The sequence below is a fragment of the Aspergillus stella-maris genome (assembly GCF_047715825.1).
Source record: "Aspergillus stella-maris strain CBS 113639 unplaced genomic scaffold BDV14scaffold_44, whole genome shotgun sequence".
Classification (NCBI taxonomy): domain Eukaryota; kingdom Fungi; phylum Ascomycota; class Eurotiomycetes; order Eurotiales; family Aspergillaceae; genus Aspergillus; species Aspergillus stella-maris.
In genome coordinates, this window is record NW_027396838.1 from 100,442 (window position 1) to 121,815 (window position 21,374).

The window sequence follows — 21,374 nt, forward strand, 5'->3', positions numbered from 1 at the left end:
CCGTATCGCTTTCTGCAGTGTCGTCTCCTCATCCCGTCGTACGTACTCAAAAGTTGAGGACATCAAGGTTCTCAAGCAAACCCCTTTCTCAAATTCTCATACTTAGACTGCGGAAACCCAATATGATTCTCACTCTTCTCCAACTTCCCAATCCCACCAACCGAGTCGACAAGCGTCTCGATCAGACTCCCTCCACTACCAACAGGTCTATCCCCACTCGCCTCCCACCACATACCACCGCCCAACCCGCCCTTAATCAGATACTCCGCCTTGCGCTTAACAACGGCAACATTATCAAAAGAGATAATCTCCTTCTTGCCCGCGTCGAAACTAAAGCTTGACCCTGTCTCTTCGTCCTCGGATACAATTGCGCCCTCTCTGGGGAGAACCTTGTAGTCCCAAATACCGGGCTCGAAGGAGCCTTCGCCGCCGACGTCCTCGAAAGATCGACCTGGTCCGTCCGTGCCCTTGAATGCGCGGCCGTATAGGGGCATACCGAGATTGATCTTGCGCGGTTCGATGCCTGCCTTGAGGTAGTCTGTAATCGCCTCGTGCGTGTTATATGGTGTTGAAGAGGGGTTCTGGGTAGACGGGTACAAGTTCGCGTTGTGGCCCGTGACATTGTCCCAGCTTCCAGAGTAATCGTACGCCATGAGGTTCCAGAAGGACAAGTGCGCGTCCATCTCCTTCATGTGCAGCTTGTTGTACTTGTCCGGGCCGGCGGGGGAAGCAATGGACAACTCGTAGCGCATCTTGATGTTATTCTGGTTTGCGGCGCGGTCGAGTTCGGTCCTTGTTTCGCGCAGGAGTTCCACGAAGTCGGAGGCTTGTTTGTCATTTTCGGGGTACTCCCAGTCGATGTCTAATCCGTCCATACCGAGATCACCCATGAGCTTTACGGCGGACATTGCGAAGCTTTTCCTTCCCTCTGGTGTAGAGGCCGGCTGCACGAAGTTCTTAGAGTACGTCCAGCCGCCAATACTAAGCATGACCTTGAGATGACGGTTCTGCTTCTTAAGCAGGAAGAGCTGTTTCGTGCACCCGTAAACATTTTTATCGGCTGGCTCGTTCCAAGAATCAGATGGGTAGTGCTTCTCTGTGTCGGCGTAGGTATCGCTGAGGTAGACTTCGCCTGTTTCGGGGCGGATGTTGGCGAAGGCGTACAGGATGTGCGTTAGATGGCGCACGGGCAGGTCAGCGGGGTTGTACTTGCGGCCGTAGATTGCCCAGTTCACGAAGTAGGCCATGGAGCGGTACTCTGTTTCGCCGGTGTCTGGGGCGGGGAGGGGACCGGAGAGGCCTGCTCCTCCTGTTCCACCGCTGACGCTGCCTGGGGCTGAGATAGGGGATTGTGCTGTTGAGTTGCCGTCGACGATGGGGCTGGGTGTTTGGATTGTGCTGCTGGACGGGATCCCACTGCCACTTAGGAAGCTGTCGTCGCTGTAAGATGGGATGTCACTGGGGGTAACATCGCTACCGCTAGAAGCAACGGGGGTAGAAGAAGCGACCGCTTCGCTAGAGGGCATATAAGAGGGCTCTGTTTCAACATCATAATCCCAAGGCATTCCACTAGCGACATAAACAGCACTGCTAGACGCAACAGGTGTACTCGAAGCAACAGGCGAAGAAACCACATAAAAAGACTCCATATCGGCCTCAAGATCATAATCCCACGGCATCCCACTAGGGATAACACCAGCACTGCTGGACGCGACAGGCATCGAAACAGCATAGGCGCTACTGCTGCTCCAGGGATTACCGCTGCTCGACGCAACGAAACTGGAGATATCCTCGATTGTGCCTGTGGAAACAGCGCCGGGGACAAAATCCGCGCTGCTGCTCCAGGTCAATGGGGAGGATGTAGAGAATGTATCCTGCTCGATTGAAACCGTGGGGACGATGTGGCTGAAGCTGGTTGAGGTGAGGGGTGTGGGAGTGGAAGATGAGGGCTCGATGCCGTCGCTCCAGGCTGTTGGGATTATAGCGGCGCCGTTGGTGCTTGGAGTGGGATCGACAGAGACACTCGCTGCGGAAGATGAGGCAGTTGTAGATGTCTCGGTCGATGTTCCGGTCAATGTTAAGGTCGAATTAGAATCATAATCGTACAGGGGAAAGGCGGCAGTTGTGCTAGTGGTATTGGGTGTCTCTGTACTGGTGTCGCTGGAGAAAGACCGAGTCTCGCTCTCTGTAGTAGGGAGATCTTGACGGATAACTTTCCGTCTCATACCTTCTCCATGGCCTCTTGGGAGAGCATAGACCTGTGAGACAGCAAGAGCCGAAAGGAGGAACGTGGTAGAAAGCTTCATCTTGACAGCTCTAAGTTTCGCAGGTTGGGATGTGAGATACTGTCTGAGACGAAAGACAGGAAGATATAGGCACAGGGGAGGGAGGAGGGGATGAGAAGACAAGGTAGGACGAGGATGGAGACGGATGTTGAACGGGGTGGATTAGAGCTCTTTTATACCTTTCGAGGGACGAGGTTGTATAGAGGAAAGTGGAGGTGAGTGAAGTATAATTCATTCTCGTGGGCACACATGGAATGAAGGGCTGTGCTACATCGCATATGCTTCGTATCGAGGTTGGATCTAGACCTACGGGATAGCTTGATGGGCTTAAGGCATCTGGACCGAGAAGGATGGTCTAGGCTTGTCGAGAAATCAAATTTAGGGAGAGTAAGTCTTTATTCACGAAGTGCTGAAAACATCAATGAATTGAGACAAACGAGATAGGTTGAGGTAGCTTAACAGAGACACTCAGTGAATAGCCTCAAGTGTGGTAGGACAGTCGGAAGCAATGCATAACATAGACATTAACATGGATTATGGTGGGACTAGAGTAATCTAGATCTATAGACATAACATAATATATTTCATTAATGGGCATTCTTCGTGAATGTGGGTATTAAGCAGCGTAAGTAGCAACAAGCAGGAGTGTCTTGAAAGAACCAAGTAGGGAAATAGAACTTTTGATCATGAACAGGGGATCACTTGAGGCCGACGCGTCAATGGTGATGGCAGCGCTCGGTACTCTGAATAGCCTGGGGGCGCGACTGTATCTGACTCTGTCACTGGAGGGGCGACGCTGCGCGGTCTGAAGAATTCGGCGTCGACCTCCTCTTGTGTAATGATCTCCTGGGATGGCCGCCGGGAACTAGACCCTGGTTGAGCGAGAGTCAACTGGATAGGAACCTTCAATGAGACTGTCGGCGTGAGTATGTTCATGTTCGGTGTGTGGTATGAAACGCAAAGCTCCAGGGTGTAAATGCGCGAGATCAAGCACGAGTGAAATGTTGGGAGGAAGGATTTGATCTTTGGAAGAGTCACCGGCACAACCAGTGAGGCTGTATAGTAGGTCTCTCCCGCAAAAGTGGCCGATGGACCAGTAGCGGACTCTGTAGACGACGTCGAGTGTAGCGAATCGCGACGGACGGTATCGGAAGTCTGCTTCGTCCACTGCGCGGAAGCAACGCACATGGTTGATAACGGCACCGTCTCCGAGTATACGCCTCGCCCTGACATATCCAGCGCGGAAACAACCGATGCCGTCGGGTAGTCGTCCCAGGGGTGTACGGTGTAGTAAGTCGCAACGCATAACTTGCTCCAGACGGTGCCTAGACTAGGCGGTTCCTCGTCACCCACGGGGTCGAAGCGCAGGTGAATGGTCGCAGCGGTGTTGACAGAGTTGCAGCATGTGTTCGCATTCGGTGGACTCAATTGCAAGGGCTTGGGCTGTGAGGCGGCGGCCACGAGACGTCCTTGCCTTGGGCGAAGCGTTCCCCGGCGGACATCCTTCTCCCTGCGCACGCGGTAGACGGGGTCATTGTCCAGCACGGTTAGAGGAGGCTGTTCCTCCACAACGGGGACAATGCGAATCTTCTTTCTCGCAGACCGCAGGGACTTTGTCTGACCCACGATGGGCTTTTGTGAGACTTCGGCCCGGATGTGGTATGTGACACGCGTCATGTCAGGCGACATATCGTCTAGAACCGACTTTCCGTCGCTGGCTAGCAGAGGCTCGCCCATTGAGGGGAGCAGAAGGGTGTGCGAATCTTGGATGTGGGCATTGGCCTTGAAGTGGCTGCAGATGTGTGGAAGGAGTTGCTGGGGCACGACGAAAGTGAATGGGAACTTGTATTCGCGTCCGGGCTCGATGACACGAGGCATTGGATAAGTGTCGTCCTCAATGGGTTGGCGGAGTCGAAGAAACGTTTGTGTTGCGCCTGTGCGGCCTGGCACTGCGCCGCGTTCCACGGAAACCGTTTGAGACCCTGTCAGGTCAGCACTTATTTCATTGGCACTTTGGAAGGTTGCTCACCTTCTAGTTGAATTTCAACCTCGTCGAAGCTTGTGAGGTGACTGGCAGTGATGGTAACTGTTCCTTCGATGCGGTCTCCGGTGGTGTAGTTGTTGGTCAGGTTGTCTTTCTCACCTACGAGATCGATCTTGATTTGAGGTCGAGAGTAGGAATAGAGCACGTCGGCTGCCCTGGAGCCACGAGTGAGAATTGAGGCGGCCATTTCTGCCCTCAAGATTGGATTCTTGGTGTCTGATTCTCAAGTCTGGGGAAGAGGGTATTTAAATCCCCGAAGGGATACGGAGTAAGGGGTGGTGTATGAAATAGGATGACGCTCGGTGGAATGTCTGAAACTTGGATGAGAGCTGCAGAATTCCCCGGGAGTACAGTCGATGCTGAAGTATGGAGTGCACTGAGATAATTGCGGAGAGACATATCTAGTTATATAGTTAGTTATGAGTCCGTGAGTCAGAAAATGTTTTTTTTTTGTGTTGATAGTATGAGAGTGGAGCATATGCGCCCTTGGAGTGACCGACACCAGATGACAAATATGGGGCCAGCGCCCTGTTGTTGATTTGGTTTGTTCAATGACGCCAGCAGATGAGAAATCAATCTCGTGTTCGCTGAATACGCTCAAAAGCCTCAAAATACGCTGTGGCTTCGTATTCCTCTTTGACTGACTAATTGTTGTTTGCACTTGCAACTTTGGAATGGCGACATACCTGAACAAGACAATGTCCTCGTGCAAAGTCGTGCTATGTCATCGCTGAGCATGGGCCTGCTCTCTCCGCAGTCTGGCCGTCACTACTCCGCGGAATACGCCCGTACTAAGATTCTCCGCAAGCCTAAGCCTCTAACGGTGATTCGCAACCTGCCTCTAAAGGTCACTCGGCGGAGGTGGACCCGATGACCCAGAATGCTGGTTCTCATTGCACGCCCTTTTCTGCCACTAGCTGCACTGTCGCTCTGATTCGCTAGTTTGACCTCAAGAATTGGCTCCGTCAATACGCCTTTCGACAACATCCATGTCCATCCTGGCATCTCAAGGTTCCTAGCCGAGCCCATTCGGCAATCAGCCCTGTTTCACCGACATCGCTTCGGCGTCGCGGTTCTTGATTCGTGCGTCTGGATCTCTCGAACGCGTCTCTCTGCAAGCGATATTTTTGGCGAACGATGTCTAGCAAAAGTTCGTTTTGCCTTTCTGGGTTTCTGCTCCAATGGCGGCGGCTCGTCTCCATCTGCTGAACCATAGCCGAACCCTGACTCATTCTTTGAAACCGGGGAGGTTCTTCAAGCGATCCTTTGGAGTCCGGAGCTCGGCACCTGGAACCAATGGTTTGTTGACAGCCCCAAAATTATGCTGGGTCTTTTGCGGTCTCGACGCTCATCCCAAGTATAGAATAGATTCGCGAAGGAACAATGACGCGAAGATCTCACATGGGCCCGACATTTCCGTTTCGCACGAGAAATGTCCAGGGAGAATTAAACTCATCGTCAATTCTGACTCCGGTATCTGCTGGTTTGAAAGACGATCTTTTGGTTTGTAAGAAAGCATCGAGCCCAATTATGAGACATAAAGCTTGTTGTTCAGCCGGCTCGACAGGGGGTCTTTCCTGTTTCATCTGGCTCTGCTCAACGTGACCGTCAACCCGATCCTACTGTCCGACTACCCTCTAATTTAGCAGGGTTGATCGTTTCACCTGCCCTGTGAAATTATCACCACGTGCCTCGCAACTTCCCCCCAGTCTTCAGAAAACCAGACCACGAGTTCAACGTTTTGGGCCATCAGATGATCGTTGTATATGACTTCAAGCATGTCTCTGGTGGACGCATGTAGAAAGGCGGACGAGATTCGATCTTGCTCTCTTGTCACGAAGTGAACGCTTCCGCAAGATGGACAAGGAGTATCAGAGCCTCGGGGAGCGTGGTCTCTTTACTTTCTTTCACAATCAGATAGCATATACCATGTCGGGGAAGCTCCGGTGGATTTCCTGCCAGTCAACTCGATTGACTGATTCCGCCACAGGCTTCCCGTAGGTTTTTTTATAAGCGCTCAAGGGCACAGTATCGAGGATTTTCGGAAGCCGAGGGGAGATTAATGTTCTCACAATCGATGCCCTCGTATACCAATCTCTGGGCATAAAGGCAATGAGCTGCAATTAGATGCTGCGCACCACGTTTTGAGCCATATCGAATCGGAAAAGGCCGCTGTAGGTCGTACTTTCCGCGTACTAAGACTCAACGATCCTCGCTGGGCTAGTCAGCATCAAACATGATTTTCATGAAGCTCATGCTGAATTATTCCAAAGCCATAGGTATCGCACCTTTGCGCATATACGATGAGAGCTGGCCATTGGACAAGCCAGTGGAAAGCTTGGACATGGTCGATGATCAGAGACTTCGGTGCAGATCTTAGGTAGCGGCTTTGCTCTTTCTGGAAAGAGCAAACTGGAGATCTTCAAGATTCGGAATGGCAAGAAGGATGGCATTCCACAGAATCTGTAGATCGATTGGACTAAGCAAGTAGGTGGAAGTCGACGAAGAGTACAAGGTCTGTCATCGACAAATGAGAAGGTACACCTGCGCTATTCTACTTCGGGATCATCAGCCTCAGGCACTGTTTGTGGTACAGCAAGTCAACAACACACTTCCATTCTCATTATATATTACTTCTATTGCACATCAGTTGGAGAGCACAGTCAGGTCTCCTTCAATCCTCCTAAGAACATCCTTGACAAACCAATCCTCATCCTCAACCCCCAGCACCCCAAGCTGCCAATTGGCCGTCAAAACCATATCCCCGCCCTTCCTCGTCACAACCGAAAAGCTCAACGGACAGCTCGTCGCGTTCGCAGGCTGCGACATTACCAATCTCTCAATATCCCAAGACCTCCGGTTATTGTCTTGTCCCGCCCCTCCAGACACAGCTCCTGGTGTTGTCGCCGAAGGGTCGAACACAACCGCGTTACTGATCTCATATGATGAACCGCGTTGCTCTCCCAGTTTCTCGAGAGTCCATTGGCGGATGTTGCTCAAATACTTCATAAGGCCAATGGGCTGGTTGACCAGGGTACTAGCAGATTTAGCTAGCCGGGTTGTTGTATTGCGGACTGCGTCCCAGAATGCAGGGTCCGACTTGAGATCAATGTCCTGCTGAGCTCGAGGCGAGGTCTCGTAGATGGCGGAGACACAGTTTACCATCATGTCGTCAGAGTAAGGCTTGACCAACCCGCGAAGGTCGACGACGATTTGTCCGATGAAGTTGTCAATTGGTGCGGACCGGGTGCGAGGATCCTGGAGTGCAGGGGAACTGCTCAAAGCACGCACGATCAACTGGTTGATTAGCCCGGTAAATCTCGCTCCGCCTTTCTCTCTGCAAATCTGCAGCACAGCATCCAATCGCTCTTTAGGGACGACCAGTATCGCAGCTCCAGTTCGGAACTCGTCGGGATCATCTGGATAACTCATCACCTCACCAGTCCACGTCCCATCTGTCGCATCCTCTTTCTGAAATTCGAGCCGATTCCTCACGAATGAAGGTAAGTAAGACCCAAACAGAGTGAAAAGGAGATACCCCAGGCTAATCTTCAGCGTACAGGCGTCCTCAAGTGAAGGGGGTAGTGGAAACGGGTCTGCAACCTTATAAATGGCACTGTGGTCATGAGTCCTGTGCGCAACCCGCAATCCTTCCAGGAAGGTCTTATGGAATACAAGGCCCGACCGACCATCTCCAACAGAATGCGAGTATGCGAATATAATATACACCTTGGTCTTCGCATCTTGCGTCCTACCCGGTAACGGAACCACAACAATCTTCCACGGCGGAACACTCTCGACATCATCAAACATCTTATCGTGCGTTGCTAACAAAACTCGCCTCAAGGCCTCAATCTCATCTCCGCCATCGCGAGGATCATATTGAATGACCTGAACATGCCTCCTCAGGTCCATACCCTCCTTTGGCCTGACGAATACAGGGTTCTCGGTGTCTTGTCCAGCGATTGCCGTGCTAAGGATAGGATGCTTATCGATATACCATTTCAGCGCAGGGAAATAGGACTCGGCAGTCGTCGCATCGAAGGCATTTGCGTAGGTGTCGTTGTTTTCGAGGGTATATAGACCCGTCATCGTAAGGGCTCGATAGAAACCCAATGAATGGCGGGTGATATAGCGACGCTCATTCTTGCCTGTGGGTCGGGTAAGTTTGAGTTAGGGTTGGTTCTACTTGCAGGGAAAGTTTGTTTGGGCCGACTCACTCGCTGCGCGGAGGATATCATGGTTCGTCTGAGCCATCTGAACGGGTTATATCTCCGAATTATATGACTCAAGAGATTGGCTTTTCTCTCAAAAGAGGCCTCAGTGCTCCAGATTCTATCGCCGGCTATCCGCCCGTTTTATACCCGTGCGGCGAACAAAAGGGGCGGGATTCTAGTTACCTACTTACCGTACCCGGCTCAGCATAGATCGAGTCAGGGAAATCGAAACCCATTGTAACTATGCCTTGCAATTTAGATCCGACAGTAGTTTATCTTTTTCACTTCGTACTTCGTTGCGCCTTAGTGCTCAGCCGGATAGTACGGAGCCTCGCAAGGTCCGCCTAAACGGGTAAAAGCGGCGAGAATCGTCCCGGCGGGATGCACGTACTTAGTTCTGCTTCTTTACTATACGTAACTGATAATCTTATAAGTCGGGGACTATGGAAAGGGCAGAAGACGGTGAGTCTAAGCAAGGTCCTTGCTGCCACGAAGCTCACAAGATACCTAGGTAAGTACCTGTATGCAATTGGGCACCTACCAGCGTTAAATGGAGGTTTGTTATACAGAACGCATTCTCACTTTTTAGTCTAATATAAGCTAATCTAGGGACAAAGAAATAGAATGGATCATAAATCAGGGACCTTATTTTGCACATATTTCAGGAAGGACCTTGAAAACCAGAAAAGATGACTGACGCGAGTCCTGAGTATGTATGTTCAACATCAGTCAATGCACCATAGCTGGTCATCAGATGTCCGCCTGCCGAACGTATGGGTAACAACAAGTTCGTCGTCGGTGCCAGAACCAGCCTGGTTTTCATGTAAATGCGCAACAACCTCGTCGGGGAAACGCTCGTCGCAGTATGACTTCATAGCCATTTCTCCCGGTGGTACCTGACGCGCAAAGGCGAGACACAGCCTTTTCCCATACAAGATACCATCACGCTCGTCCGTTATTGCGATCAAGATTCCCGTGTGCCGTATTTCGTCTCGTTCTGGTAATGGTTGCATTCCCATGAAGGCGGCCCGTGTTGAGCCGTAAGTTTGGTACGGGTTTACAAGGAGGGCATCTTGTCTTCTTGGGCGGTTGAGACCGCGCATAATCTTGAATATCTCACTCCTCGATGAAGTCTCTGGGTCAGGAAGGATGATACAGTGTGTCTTGTCGCTGGCCTTCATGAAGAAAGGAGCACCTAGGCGGGCAGGTCCAATATTAAAGACAAGAGCTGAACACCTAAAGAGCAGTCCCTCTGGCTTGACACTCGCTAAAGACCAGGCCAAGTCATCTCGTCTCACAGAAACACCATTGTAGGGCATGCTTCCGGGGATTGTGTTTGATTCTGATAAGAGCAGGGTTTTGGGAGCCCAGTTCAGGCCGCGTGCAGTTATGGTAGTCAAGTGCATCAGAATTTCGGTCGAGGTACCTTTTATCATTCGCCACATACATTCCACCCTTAATTCTGGAGGATGCTCAAGTAGCTGTGTCATATACAAACCGAGCAGGGTCGCCACACACAAAGCTTCATCTGTTGCTACACTTGTTGTTCTGTACCGCAATGCAGATACTATGGAGTCTAGCGCATTCGCTGCATTTTCCGTCTCAGCATTGACCCCATCGTATTTTCCAGTGACCGAACCCTGCTTCAACCTTCGGAGACTCTAGTAATTCAGTCTTATATTGATCCCAAGCATGCCTTCGAATGCCGAGGGCTTCCACGATGTATCCTCAGCATCTAATTTCTCGGCGTAAGTTTCCCTAAATTGCCGATAGCACAAGTCGATATCATGGGCCCTGTCTTGGAATTGGAAAACAAGATGCTTAGCCAGGGCTCCCTCCTGTATGTCCATAGGCGCCTGTTTCATGGCGAAAAGAGCATCCGCATTATGAGTTCACATTCTGAAAGCCCGAAACTACTGTGCGAAAGGAGCCAGGAGTCATGGACCAAGACTGTGCCTGCGTTCTCATACACTCAACGCATTTTTGCAAGTGCGGCCTTCTGGGCCTCTTCACTTCTTGCTGAGTCCGGAGGGATACATAGAGTGTCAATCCAGAGATATTCCATTTCGGATAAAGATGGAGATAGTTGCTCAACGAGACCGCAAATGAATGTAAACTGACATCTAGGAAGAGCAATTTCGGCAAGATTACCCAGTCCATCGGCCCAGACATGCGAGATAGCGATATATGGTTTTGGGTACGCCGATTCCAAGGCAATTATGTCCAAATTATTGCTTGCGGGGCTGACCCTCATGCGAACAGCTGGCACGCAGCCATCGAGGAGCAGTTGCTCGAGAGTAACCGGCTCGACCCGGAGGTCCGCACAGCCTTCACATCCAGGCCGATGCTTTGTGACATATGTGTCGTCCGATAGCACGCAAGATTGGCAGCGCATCGGAGTACAATGTTGTTCTCCATAAACCCCCTCACAGGGTCTAATTGTATGATGTCCAATAGAGGGCGACGGTCTCTCCATGTTTAGCATAAACAGATCGTACTGCTTTTCACCATGTAAGCCAGGCCGTCTGACCTATTCGATTTATTAAGGTTCAGCGTTGCATGGCCTATGGGGCAGACTTGATACACACCTAAACCAGCCATCATCCCATCAACAGGCCTACTCAAGGAAACAAAATTCTCGCACCTCATCTTAAGAAGCCACTAGTGGCCAACTTAAAGAAATTTGAACTCCCGATACAAAGTAATTATATTAGATTTCGTGGATTGCTTACCCATATACCTAAGAATGTCCCAACTATAAATTACGATCATACCCGTGAGAAAGCGAGTAAAATCGTACTCAAAGATCGTTGACGGCCCCGAAGGCCTTCTTCTCGTCTCGTACAGCGCGCCCAAATACTAACAGTAATAGGCGGGCTGCATCCAGCTCAAGATCAACTGACGGGGGCAGAGGACCGAGCGAGGCAGGAGACATGACATGTGCACCGGATTTCAGTGCAGGGAGGGAAATGGATGTCTACGTTTGCCAGTACTGGAGGGAGGGACCAGGAGGCGGAAGCGTTGGTATACAATTAATTTGTAGAAGGCTATAGGTAGAATCGGTATCGGTAATGCGCCACCCATCAACGCCGCATTGTCCCGTAAATCAGTAGGCAACTCTTGTTCGCATGTCCTGTTGGTGTATGTTAGTGTATTGTTCAGTGGAGGAGAGAGAAATTTTGAAGGGTGGCATACCGAAATCTTCCGCTCAATTTCCCTGACTGAGCGATCCAACTCCGCCGCGATCTGCATCTTTGTATCGTTGGAGAGGAGGAAGTACATTTCGCACAGGTCTCCGTCGATGACACCCTTTACGGGCGCATAGTAGCTTCGGTAAATAAGGTGGTCTCGGCCAGCAAGCGGCGGGCAGGTCGATGCGAGTTGCATTTCGAGGCTCTGGAAGAAGTCGACGTCTTCGCGGCCGACGAAGGGTACCAGCATTCCGATTGTGCCTTGGAATCCAGTCCAGACGAGAATATCGCGACCACCAGCGACGAGCTGTGTTTTGTGCAGGCTAGTGGGGATATCCTGAGTGAACACGTGGATCATGAGTTCCAGACGGTTAGGTGTACCCTGGAGGTATCCCCGGTCGTGGATCAGGTGAGCACCTGAGCCCTCCTCGTCCGCCTCATCTGAGATTTTCTTGGGGCAACGCACCAGCCAGAGGTTTCCGAACTTGTCACCTCCAGCTGTCGTCTCGTAGTCCACCATTGTCGTCGCGGTGGTCCAGCGAGGAATGGAGTCGTCAACAAATGGGATAAGCACGTTTTCTTGGTACTTGTATACGACGTAGGTGACACTCTCACGAACATCGCTGACCACTATTCGACTGCCCTGTGTCTCAAGGCCGACGATGGTCTTAGGGACCACTATAGCCTGGCATTTGCGAAGTAGCTGCTTCATACCCAGGTCGTAAACACGGAGGACGGGGCCAACGCCTACCACCAGACGACCTTGGAACCCAAGCAAGGCGAGCGGGGGCTCTTCAACCTTAGTCTTGTGAATGAATTCGAGTTCTTTCCCATCTTCTTGGAAACGGTAAATGTGAATATATCCTCCACCAGAGGAAGGTGGGTTGACAGTCATGTCTTTGGCGGTGCCAACAACCAAGAATGTCTCGTCGTCCTGGCTTGTGAACGGCACGGCGGCGATGCTGACAGCGGCTTCATTCTCTTCCAGTTCTATCGTCGCGATGACTGAATTGGTCTGCAGTGGGTCAACCACTTGGATGCAAGAAGCCCAGTGACCTGTACCGCGAGGATATCCAAAGTCTTCTGGAGGTAAGACAGTTGTGTCACCACCACGTGATTTCGAGTCTTCGAGCAACCGGGCCCGTGTCGTTGGTGATAGAACGTTGTTGTCCGCCTCGATGACATAGAACAAAGGTTGGTCGGGATGCTTGATAAAACGACGAGGAGTATATGCGAGAGGAATGGACTGTTGCAGCATGTTGTTGTCCAGTTTCTCAATCGAGAAGATTCTAATCACCAGTGTTAGTTATGATCAACAAAAACAGTTGACGAATGCAAAGATGTAGATAGGTGCGATCTCAGTAGGAACAATTGGAGTATAATAAGAATTTATGATCCACATAGGCTTTCAGGAACATTTCCTTTTTCATCATACGATCGCAAGGGGCAAGATAGAAAAGAAGACAAAAGTAAAAGTACGTACCTTAGGTTCTGTCCCTGGATACCCACCATACCCTCAACGCACTGTTCGCTCGAGAAGTTCCAGCCCCATTCGAGTCCGACATAATCGAGTGGTGTAAGCATGAATCCTTTGGTCTGGGTATCGGAGTAACCCAGCCAGGGACGCGAGCTCAAGGCAAGCACAGCCGTTTGTCCTGTTACAGACACTTGGAAGAGCTTCACAGCCTTGGAGCCCAAGAAGCGAGTTCGGGTGTCGGACAATTCACCCGTAACTTCGTCGAGCGCCGTCCGCAGGTATACACCAGAATGAAGACCGATGTGGAGGTAGAGTGTGGTTCCTCCAGAGCTGGAGTCTGCCATGGGTATGATGTTGAGCGCCGATGGGGCAGCAGTCAAAGCTTGCACAGACTTGTTTTCCAGAGTAGAGTCCGGATCAAGACTGAGAATTCGTACTGTTGAGTCATCGCAACCAACAGCTAAAAATGAGCTTCGCATCCGACCTTCTGGTACTTCGCCGAGGCTGAGACATGTCACAGTTCCAGTCATTTGACGCCGTTCATCATATTCAGCGAGGGATCCATCGGCGTCCAGCTCGAAGTAAACAATCTCACCAGAGCTAAGTGCAACCGCCACCTGACGCTCATTTGTCGCGGCAGCCACGATAGAGCGGTGTTGCGGTGCCGGCCACTCGTTTACTCGTCTATCTGCGAGGATATGACGGATGCCGCGAGGGTGGATCTGGATTAGGGAGTCCTCACCAAGCTGCTGAACGGCGAGCGTAGGTGCTGATGAAAGGAAGCCGGTGTCAGTCACTTCTTCCACCGTCTCTCCGATGCTCAAAACTAGGGTACCGTTCCCGAACGACAGGACAATGTAGGCGTCGAATTCGTCAGCTCTTGTCAATTTCGTGGTCCAGACAGCCGACGGTACGCTGGGCAGCTCCGATTCGACGATCTCAGAAACTTCCAATCCGTGCTTCAACGTGCGGAATGTACTCCGCGCTCCGGTACCAGAGACTGTGAAGATCTGGGGAGCATCATCCTCGGATAGATTTACAACCTTGCTATCAACCAAGGGGTTGAGAGAGTTGATGGACTCCACAAGATTGAGGTTCTCCGCGCCACGGGGTTGGAAGAAGACTGGTTCGTAGGAAGCTGTGGGGTCCGCTGAAAAGTCATCGCTACTGAACTCAGTCTCTTCATCATCATCGCCAAGTTTCTCAAACTGGTAGAAATGATGGTTTCCGCCCTCGCCGGCGACGTAAAGGAAACCGCTCTTGAGAATCAGCAGGCTCGACGCCAAAGGAACGGTATCAAAGTACTTGATTCTAAGACCCTTCACTTCGCCCGTCAGCTGGCCGTTGTCATCCTCGACCATATCGAGCGTGAGTTTGAAGAGGTCTCCATCCTCTGTCTGCAGAAGGAAGAAGAATGCGCCTCGCATTTTATGCATGACACCGGCAGTGATACATCGCTTGCGCTCCGGATTTTCCACTGCGCCTTGCCGGCGAGGAATAGGCACTCTGAATGCGTCTTGGTTCGAGTGACGGTAGGTAACGTTGTCTTCTGCACAAACAAGAACACCGCTCGGACCATCAGCTCCACCGGGTACCTGGAAGAGCATCGATGATGTGCGATCAACAGGGTCCGCCCACCTGCGAACAACGTGGTTCAGACCAAGGTCGAGCTCATAGTACACGAGAAGTTTTTCAATCTCGTCATAGGCCCGACCCGTTGGATCCTGATCGGACTCCGAATAGTCCACCTCAAGGGCCGCAAAGACAGGGTTTTCATACCCAGCGTCTAGTGCAATTAAGGAGAACACCAGAGTCTGCGGCTTGTGAGCTTCCAGTGGAGAAGATATCGTAAGCTCGGCCTGCGAGTTCCGATTCAGAACATAGACAAGTTTGTTCTTCTCCACTGACGCGACAATGCATGCTCTACCCTTAGGGTCAACAGCCAGATACTGGCCAGGGACAACGCGACGCACGCCAGACTTGCCAAACGTCTCGAGATGAATGCGGTTGAACCGATTCTGCGAAGGCACGTACTCGATGATGGTGATGCGCCCAGAGTCCGAGCCGATAATTATATAATCTATAAGCAGTTCTCAGCACTGGTTCTGGCCACGAGTATCCAGTTCGCTGACCGGGGCACGTCCCACCTCCGGAGGGTTCGTTCGGCAGTGAGGGATCATGTTACCCGGGGAGCTTGACGAATCACTAAAATGATCTTGGAATTTCGCTGAGAGAAGGAAGTAAAAACATACCTTTGTTACTTCCAGCTAGCCTGAAGGCAGCCAATGTCCGAATGATGCCGAAAACATCTTGAGTGTACAGCGGCGTCACCTTGCCCTGCGTAGGATCCGGCCGATGGATGGTCAGCTTGGACCCAGAAGCAGTGACGATCTGCTGCTCTTTGGTTCCCGCGAATTGGCCTAAGATGGCTTGTGTGATCGCAGTCGGCGGCTGGATTGTTAGTGAGTACATGAACATATGCGAAGTAGTAGCCATGGTGGGCGACTAGGCCGTCGAGCCTCGACTAAACCCGGGGAAAAAAGCTGTTGGTTTACGAGCAGCCAATATCGGATGACTCTTATAGTAAGAGCACTCCCATTGCTGCAGGCAGAGCCAGCAATATGGAGGACACTCGGTCGCGAGGTATCCCCGGGAGGAGAGAGAAAGTAGGAAGCTGTAAGCTTGTCGTGATAGAAGACGCGAAGGTGAAAAATTGCTGTGTGGAGCTCTGGTTGAGGTCAAGCTGTCTGTTTGCTCTGTTTGTTGCTCACGTGACTCGCCAGCGGCAGGTGGTACAGCGCGTGACAATACCGGCCGATGTGACTGAGGCTGCGGGCAATGATACACGAAATCCCGAGACAAGCCGCCTGGTCTATCGGTACCCTTATGACGATGGGGTTCTGCCCGCTTCTGTCTGAGCTTAGTGACCGCGGTGACTTGCCATTGTTGGTTTACACGCCTCTTCCTCGCTATCCTGTCTCGCCTTCTCTCCTTAATCTTTGTCGATAACCTCATCCTCTCACTTTCCCAAGCAACACCGTTCCTCTGTTTTGCTCCCAGCTTGTGACGTGATCCTGTTACTTTCTGCCTCGGACCCCTCGACTTCCCCTCCCAACACCGATTTCACCTATCGCCATGGCTGACGATACCGCCACGGCGGAGGATGCGCCCATCACCTTCAGCATCAAAGCTTCCAACGATGCCAAGTTTACCCTCACATTGCCTCTCTCGACAACAGTATCTGAATTGAAGGAGAAGCTCGCTTCGTCAGAGTATGCCGATACGGCCGTAGAACGCCAGCGCCTGATTTATTCCGGCAGGGTGCTCAAGGACAATGACACTTTGGAGACCTACAAGATCAAGGACGGGCACACCATTCACCTTGTAAAGAGTGCTGCCAGCAACCAACAACAACGCGCAGGCGCCGCGACTGAGAGGGCCTCTACATCCACGCCACCGGGCAACACGCCCAGCCCGGCGGCCGCTGGGTCCGCGGGTATTCCTGGAGTTCCCACCAACCTTGCAGCAGGCACGGGAAATGATCCTCTTGCCGGTTTGACCGGAGGACGGTACGCGGGGTTTACAGGCCTTCCTAGCGCTGGGTTGTTTGGTCCGGATGGCGGGGTACGTGATGCTCTATCCAATCTACACCATGGCGAGGATTTGCTAACTTGGCGGAATCACAGATGGGCCCTCCCCCAGACCCGGATACCGTGCTTTCAATGCTCGAGAACCCTCAAATGCAGTCCATGCTTAACGAGGCTCTCAATAACCCAGATATGATCAACATGATGATCCGACAGAACCCCATGCTTCGCGACATGCCAGGAGCTCGCGAAATGTTGCAAAGTGAGGAATTTCGTCGGTCAATGACCGATCCTGCGACGATCCGTCAAATGGCACAGGTTCAACGAGCACTGAGAGGCAGCGGTCTTGGTGGCGGTCTTCTCGGCGGTGGACTTGGCGGTGGTGGTGGTAGTACTGGTGGTGGTGCTTTCCCTGCTCCGGGAGTTACTGACACCACACCCGACGAGAACAGGGACTCACAAAACAACGGTGGTGCTAATGCAACCGGGGCGCCGCCTGCTTCCAATCCTTTCGGCCTTGGCGCAGGCAATCCATTTGCCGCTCTTTTCCCAAGCGCGGGCACTGGTCAGACCGGCGCCTCGCAACCAGAGTCCGGAGCAACAGCTGGAAATACAGGAGGTCCACCGCCTCTATACCGCTCGCTCCTTCCAGCCCTTTTGGCCGGTCAAAATGGTCAGGGTGGTCAAGGAGACTTCAATCCATACAGTCCCGAAGCGATGGACTCGTTGAGGCAGGTCTTGGCAGCTCACCAGGGCGAGGGTGGTACTGCTAACCCTTTCGCCTCATTGCTTGGGCTTCCTGGTCTCGGTGGTTCGGCTGCGCAAGATAACAGGCCACCGGAGGAGAGGTACGCGGAACAACTGCGCCAACTCAACGACATGGGCTTCTTTGAGTTTGAGCGAAACATTGAAGCACTCCGTCGATCGGGAGGCAGCGTACAAGGCGCGATTGAATACCTGCTCAGCCAAACCTGATTTTTCCCTTTTCATAGTTGATCACGATGTCTCTCTGGTTCTAGCGGTTTAATGGCACTTTTACATCATTGTTGATTGCGGCTGTGTGTAGCAGCAAATCCGTAATACTCGACTCCCTTTTTTTTTTTCTCTCGTAAGGCACATTATGCTGCGTCGCCCGTCTTCACCTGGAATCTCTGATGATAGCATATATTCGTAGCTGCACCCGTGGATGATGGTGTAAGACCTATTAATGGAATATATATTTTCACCCAGGATTCGGTATAATAAATGTCCGGTAAGCTCAGACCTAGCCATGTTATGATGCAAGGAAACTCAATTCGCATTGGAAATCCAAACCAAGCACAATATTTGGTTTCCTAGCTAGTATAGGTCTATAGTCATCGCTGCAGGGACTGACAGGGCAGCGAATGGCGGCTCCAGAGATCTAGACAGAGTGGGACAAGACGCTCGGCCTCGCCAAGTCTCGACCCCGACTAACAACGAACAACTACTCCCTCACCATCCCTGGACCCTCTCTCCCTGACCAGCTCTTTCGGCTTCACACTGACTTTGTTGTCAAGTCCGCTCGTTTAACACTTGCTGCTTTTAGACCTTCTGATACTTGCCATTCTTGTCGCTTCTGATCCTCACGAGCATTCCGATCTGCCCCTTCGATTCGCGTCGCTTTCTGGCTGGTTTCCAGAACCAGCTTCTTGCTTTCCTTCATCTACTTTTCTGCATTTTGCTACCTAGAGAAGATTCTATTGTCTATTTTCACAACTCTATCTGCTTAGCGCGCGTCCCCGTGGAAGGCACAATTGCCCAGCCGCTTTATCCATAACCGCCACGTTGTTCGACACTCGACTTTGAGCCCTAGACCTTTGGCGTCTTTGGTCTCGTCAATCATGGGGCTGCGATGGCTTAGCTGCTCCCATATATGGGCAACGTGGATATTACTTGTCCACTTGTCTCACGCGTTCTACTTGCCCGGTTTGACTCCCCCCGAAGTGTACCATAGCAACATTAACTTACCCACGTGTTCTCCGGCATAGGCTACTCGATCAAGCGGTATAGCGACGACGAATCTATTCCGCTTCTTGTGAACAAGATATTCTCGGACCATACTCAACTTCAATATGCCTATTTCGATCTGCCCTTCGTATGCCCCCCAAGCGGAAAAGCACATGGTGGCTCACCCTTCGGCTCCGGACAAAGCGTGTCGCAAAACCTCGGAGAGATACTACGCGGTGACCGGATCATGACATCGGATTTCGAGCTTCATATGGGAAAGAACACGGAATGTCGCGCGTTGTGCACACGGGAGGTCGGGCGCCAGGACGTCAAATGGGGCCGACAACTGATCAGGGAAGGATACGTCGCGGAATGGATCGCAGACAACCTGCCTGGTGCGACGAGCTTTGTGACTGTCGACCGTAGCCGAAAGTACTACGCATCGGGCTTCAAGTTGGGCTACCAAGAGTTTTCGCCTGTTGACGGGAAGCAACGCTACTACATTAACAACCATTTCACCATTGTTATCCGCTGGCGCTCAGCTTCGGAAGGAGGAAAGGTTGTCGTCGGCTTTGAGGTATATCCGAAGAGTATTCGCGCCCAGGACCATGGGATTGATGGCTGTCCTGAACACGTTCACGAAGAGCATGAAGGTCTCGAGCTTTACATTCCACCCAATATTGAACACCTCCGTGAGAAATACCCGGGCTCATCGTACCTACCAGAAGATGATGATTATGATGACGGCGCTACCTTGAAGATTCCGGTCACCTACTCGGTTTACTTCAAGGAAGCGAACGACATTGAGTGGTCGAGCCGCTGGGATCTTTACTTTAGCAAGCAGGACGACAGCTCGATGACACACTGGTTAGCCGTTCTCAACTCGTTGACAATCTCTGGTGTGTTGGGCGTTGCAGTGTACGTCATCTGGAACAGAACTGTGCAAGGTGATATCAAAGGCCGCGGCGATGGTGCGATGGATGATAAGGCCAGGAGAGGCGGCTCCAAGAAAGAGGGCCTTTTGGAGCCTTCGGACGTCGAGCGGGAGGGGGACATTGACTCTGATGATGAGGGCATGGACGATGTGAGCGGCTGGAAGCTTTTGCACGCTGATGTCTTCCGAGTGCCGCAGTTCAGTGGACTCCTTGCGCCTCTCGTCGGTTCCGGAATGCAACTCTTGTTCATGGCATCCGGATTACTCATTCTCAGTTGCTTGGGTATCCTGAACCCGAGTTTCCGAGGAGGTTTCGTTAGCGTTGGCATGGGATTGTTTGTGTTCGCTGGTGTTTTCTCAGGATACTTCTCCGGAAGCCTGTACAAGACGTTCGGCGGAGTGAGCTGGCGCAAGAACACTCTCATCGTAGGTGACATATACTTCCATTTTTTGAACTTCCGCTAACATGGCTAGACTGCCCTCTTCTTCCCTGGACTGACTTTCTGTCTCGTCTTCATCCTGAACCTTTTCGTCTGGGCGCAAGCGTCCAGCACGGCGATTCCGTTCGGCACCTTGATCGGAATAATATTCCTTTGGCTGTTGATTCAAGTTCCTCTGGTTTATGCTGGCAGCTGGTATGGCTTCATGCGAGCCAAACCCTGGGAGCACCCTACCAAGACGACTTCGATCGCGCGCCAGATCCCTCCGCAGCCATGGTACTTGCACAGCGTTCAGGGAACCATGCTCACGGGTCTAGCTCCATTCGCCGTCCTGTTTATTGAGCTTCTCTTCGTCTTCAAGAACCTGTGGCAGGACAAGAGTGGGTACTATTACGTGTTCGGTTTCCTGAGCGCCGTGACAACGATCCTGATGATCACGGTCAGCGAGGTGACGATCATCGCAACGTACAGCCAACTATGTGCCGAGGTAGGTCACCTGACCTGAATCACTGTATCACAGCTTCAATTCACTAACATGCTATTGATAGAACTACCACTGGTGGTGGCAGAGCTTCCTCACAGGTGGAAGCAGCGCATTCTGGGTCTTCGCGTACTGCATCTGGTACTACTACTTCCACCTGCACATTACAGGCTTCGTCTCCAGCCTGCTGTTCTTCAGCTATAGTTTCCTCGCTTGTGCGGTGTATGGCCTGTTAACGGGGACCGTTGGGTTCCTGACGGCGTACGCGTTCATCCGTCGTATTTATAGGTACGTTAATCGGGGTGACCGACCGTTATCTTTCTATTTAAGCACAAACTAACCGAAATGAAACAGCTCTGTCAAGGTAGATTAGATTAAGATTACCGGGGCAGACGCGTACGGAGCGTCATCCAGCCCCTAGTCCTGACACGATCTGGCCAGAACTTTTCTGGTACCTGGACCTTCTCCCGAGCAGCTGTGGGTCTCGACTATCACAGCCTCGTACTTTTGACAAGTACGTGCGAACACACAACTCGTGTTCGTACTTCGTTTCCCTATCTCTTTTGGACTTGGTGTGGTTTGCAGGGGGGAGAGCATACATATTTGATACTTAGCGGGAGTCAGTTACTGAGCAGTGATACTGATTGACATTAACATTGACATTGACATTTTGAATAGCAAATCAATTGATGAAAAGGAACATTCCGTTTTCATTGGTTTCATGAGTTTCATCTACTCTGTGGTGTCTAC

The 21,374-nt window shown here is 51.6% G+C and overlaps 7 protein-coding genes across 7 annotated transcripts; 2 read left to right on the forward strand and 5 right to left on the reverse strand.

The window, feature by feature from the left end:
• Positions 1-71: 71 nt before the first annotated feature.
• Positions 72-2,306, reverse strand: BDV14DRAFT_210101 (glycoside hydrolase family 18 protein; the record flags this gene model as incomplete). Its single annotated transcript, XM_073775808.1, has 2 exons — positions 72-1,354; positions 2,228-2,306. 2 exons carry the CDS (start codon positions 2,304-2,306, stop codon positions 72-74), a joined length of 1,362 nt encoding a protein of 453 aa, XP_073626070.1.
• A 663-nt stretch (positions 2,307-2,969) lies between these two features.
• Positions 2,970-4,516, reverse strand: BDV14DRAFT_202148 (arrestin (or S-antigen), N-terminal domain protein; the record flags this gene model as incomplete). The annotated part of the gene is made up of 2 exons (XM_073773936.1): positions 2,970-4,267; positions 4,315-4,516. 2 exons carry the CDS (start codon positions 4,514-4,516, stop codon positions 2,970-2,972), a joined length of 1,500 nt encoding a protein of 499 aa, XP_073626071.1.
• Positions 4,517-6,938: 2,422 nt separating this feature from the next.
• On the reverse strand, positions 6,939-8,806 carry BDV14DRAFT_94317 (uncharacterized protein). Its single transcript, XM_073777901.1, has 2 exons — positions 8,550-8,806; positions 6,939-8,480 (listed from the first exon to the last, which is right to left on the reverse strand). Exons 1-2 carry the CDS (start codon positions 8,584-8,586, stop codon positions 6,976-6,978), a joined length of 1,542 nt encoding a protein of 513 aa, XP_073626072.1. The 5' UTR covers positions 8,587-8,806; the 3' UTR covers positions 6,939-6,975.
• A 220-nt stretch (positions 8,807-9,026) lies between these two features.
• BDV14DRAFT_94321 (uncharacterized protein) lies at positions 9,027-10,277 on the reverse strand. The gene has a single exon (XM_073777902.1). The coding sequence runs from the start codon at positions 10,034-10,036 to the stop codon at positions 9,272-9,274; it is 765 nt and encodes a 254-aa protein (XP_073626073.1). The 5' UTR covers positions 10,037-10,277; the 3' UTR covers positions 9,027-9,271.
• Positions 10,278-11,652: 1,375 nt separating this feature from the next.
• Positions 11,653-15,710, reverse strand: BDV14DRAFT_191135 (DDB1/RSE1 family protein; the record flags this gene model as incomplete). The annotated part of the gene is made up of 4 exons (XM_073771451.1): positions 11,653-11,679; positions 11,742-13,026; positions 13,221-15,294; positions 15,467-15,710. 4 exons carry the CDS (start codon positions 15,708-15,710, stop codon positions 11,653-11,655), a joined length of 3,630 nt encoding a protein of 1,209 aa, XP_073626074.1.
• Positions 15,711-16,138: 428 nt separating this feature from the next.
• On the forward strand, positions 16,139-17,989 carry BDV14DRAFT_177228 (ubiquitin domain-containing protein DSK2). The gene is made up of 2 exons (XM_073769375.1): positions 16,139-16,838; positions 16,901-17,989. The coding sequence occupies exons 1-2, from the start codon at positions 16,350-16,352 to the stop codon at positions 17,774-17,776; spliced, it is 1,365 nt and encodes a 454-aa protein (XP_073626075.1). The 5' UTR covers positions 16,139-16,349; the 3' UTR covers positions 17,777-17,989.
• A 274-nt stretch (positions 17,990-18,263) lies between these two features.
• BDV14DRAFT_177229 (transmembrane 9 family protein) lies at positions 18,264-21,349 on the forward strand. The gene is made up of 5 exons (XM_073769376.1): positions 18,264-18,748; positions 18,811-20,129; positions 20,178-20,630; positions 20,692-20,912; positions 20,979-21,349. Exons 1-5 carry the CDS (start codon positions 18,664-18,666, stop codon positions 20,995-20,997), a joined length of 2,097 nt encoding a protein of 698 aa, XP_073626076.1. The 5' UTR covers positions 18,264-18,663; the 3' UTR covers positions 20,998-21,349.
• Positions 21,350-21,374: the final 25 nt, after the last annotated feature.

Coding starts and splice junctions, on each gene's coding strand:
- BDV14DRAFT_177228 (XM_073769375.1), top strand. CDS start 16,350: ATGGCTGACGATACCGCCACGGCGGAGGATGCGCCCATCACCTTCAGC. Junction 16,839..16,900: donor TGTTTGGTCCGGATGGCGGG/GTACGTGATGCT, acceptor GCGGAATCACAG/ATGGGCCCTCCCCCAGACCC.
- BDV14DRAFT_94321 (XM_073777902.1), bottom strand. CDS start 10,036: ATGACACAGCTACTTGAGCATCCTCCAGAATTAAGGGTGGAATGTATG.
- BDV14DRAFT_94317 (XM_073777901.1), bottom strand. CDS start 8,586: ATGGCTCAGACGAACCATGATATCCTCCGCGCAGCGA. Junction 8,481..8,549: donor TGATATCCTCCGCGCAGCGA/GTGAGTCGGCCC, acceptor CCCGACCCACAG/GCAAGAATGAGCGTCGCTAT.
- BDV14DRAFT_177229 (XM_073769376.1), top strand. CDS start 18,664: ATGGGGCTGCGATGGCTTAGCTGCTCCCATATATGGGCAACGTGGATA. Junction 18,749..18,810: donor TCACGCGTTCTACTTGCCCG/GTTTGACTCCCC, acceptor TCTCCGGCATAG/GCTACTCGATCAAGCGGTAT. Junction 20,631..20,691: donor ACAGCCAACTATGTGCCGAG/GTAGGTCACCTG, acceptor TGCTATTGATAG/AACTACCACTGGTGGTGGCA.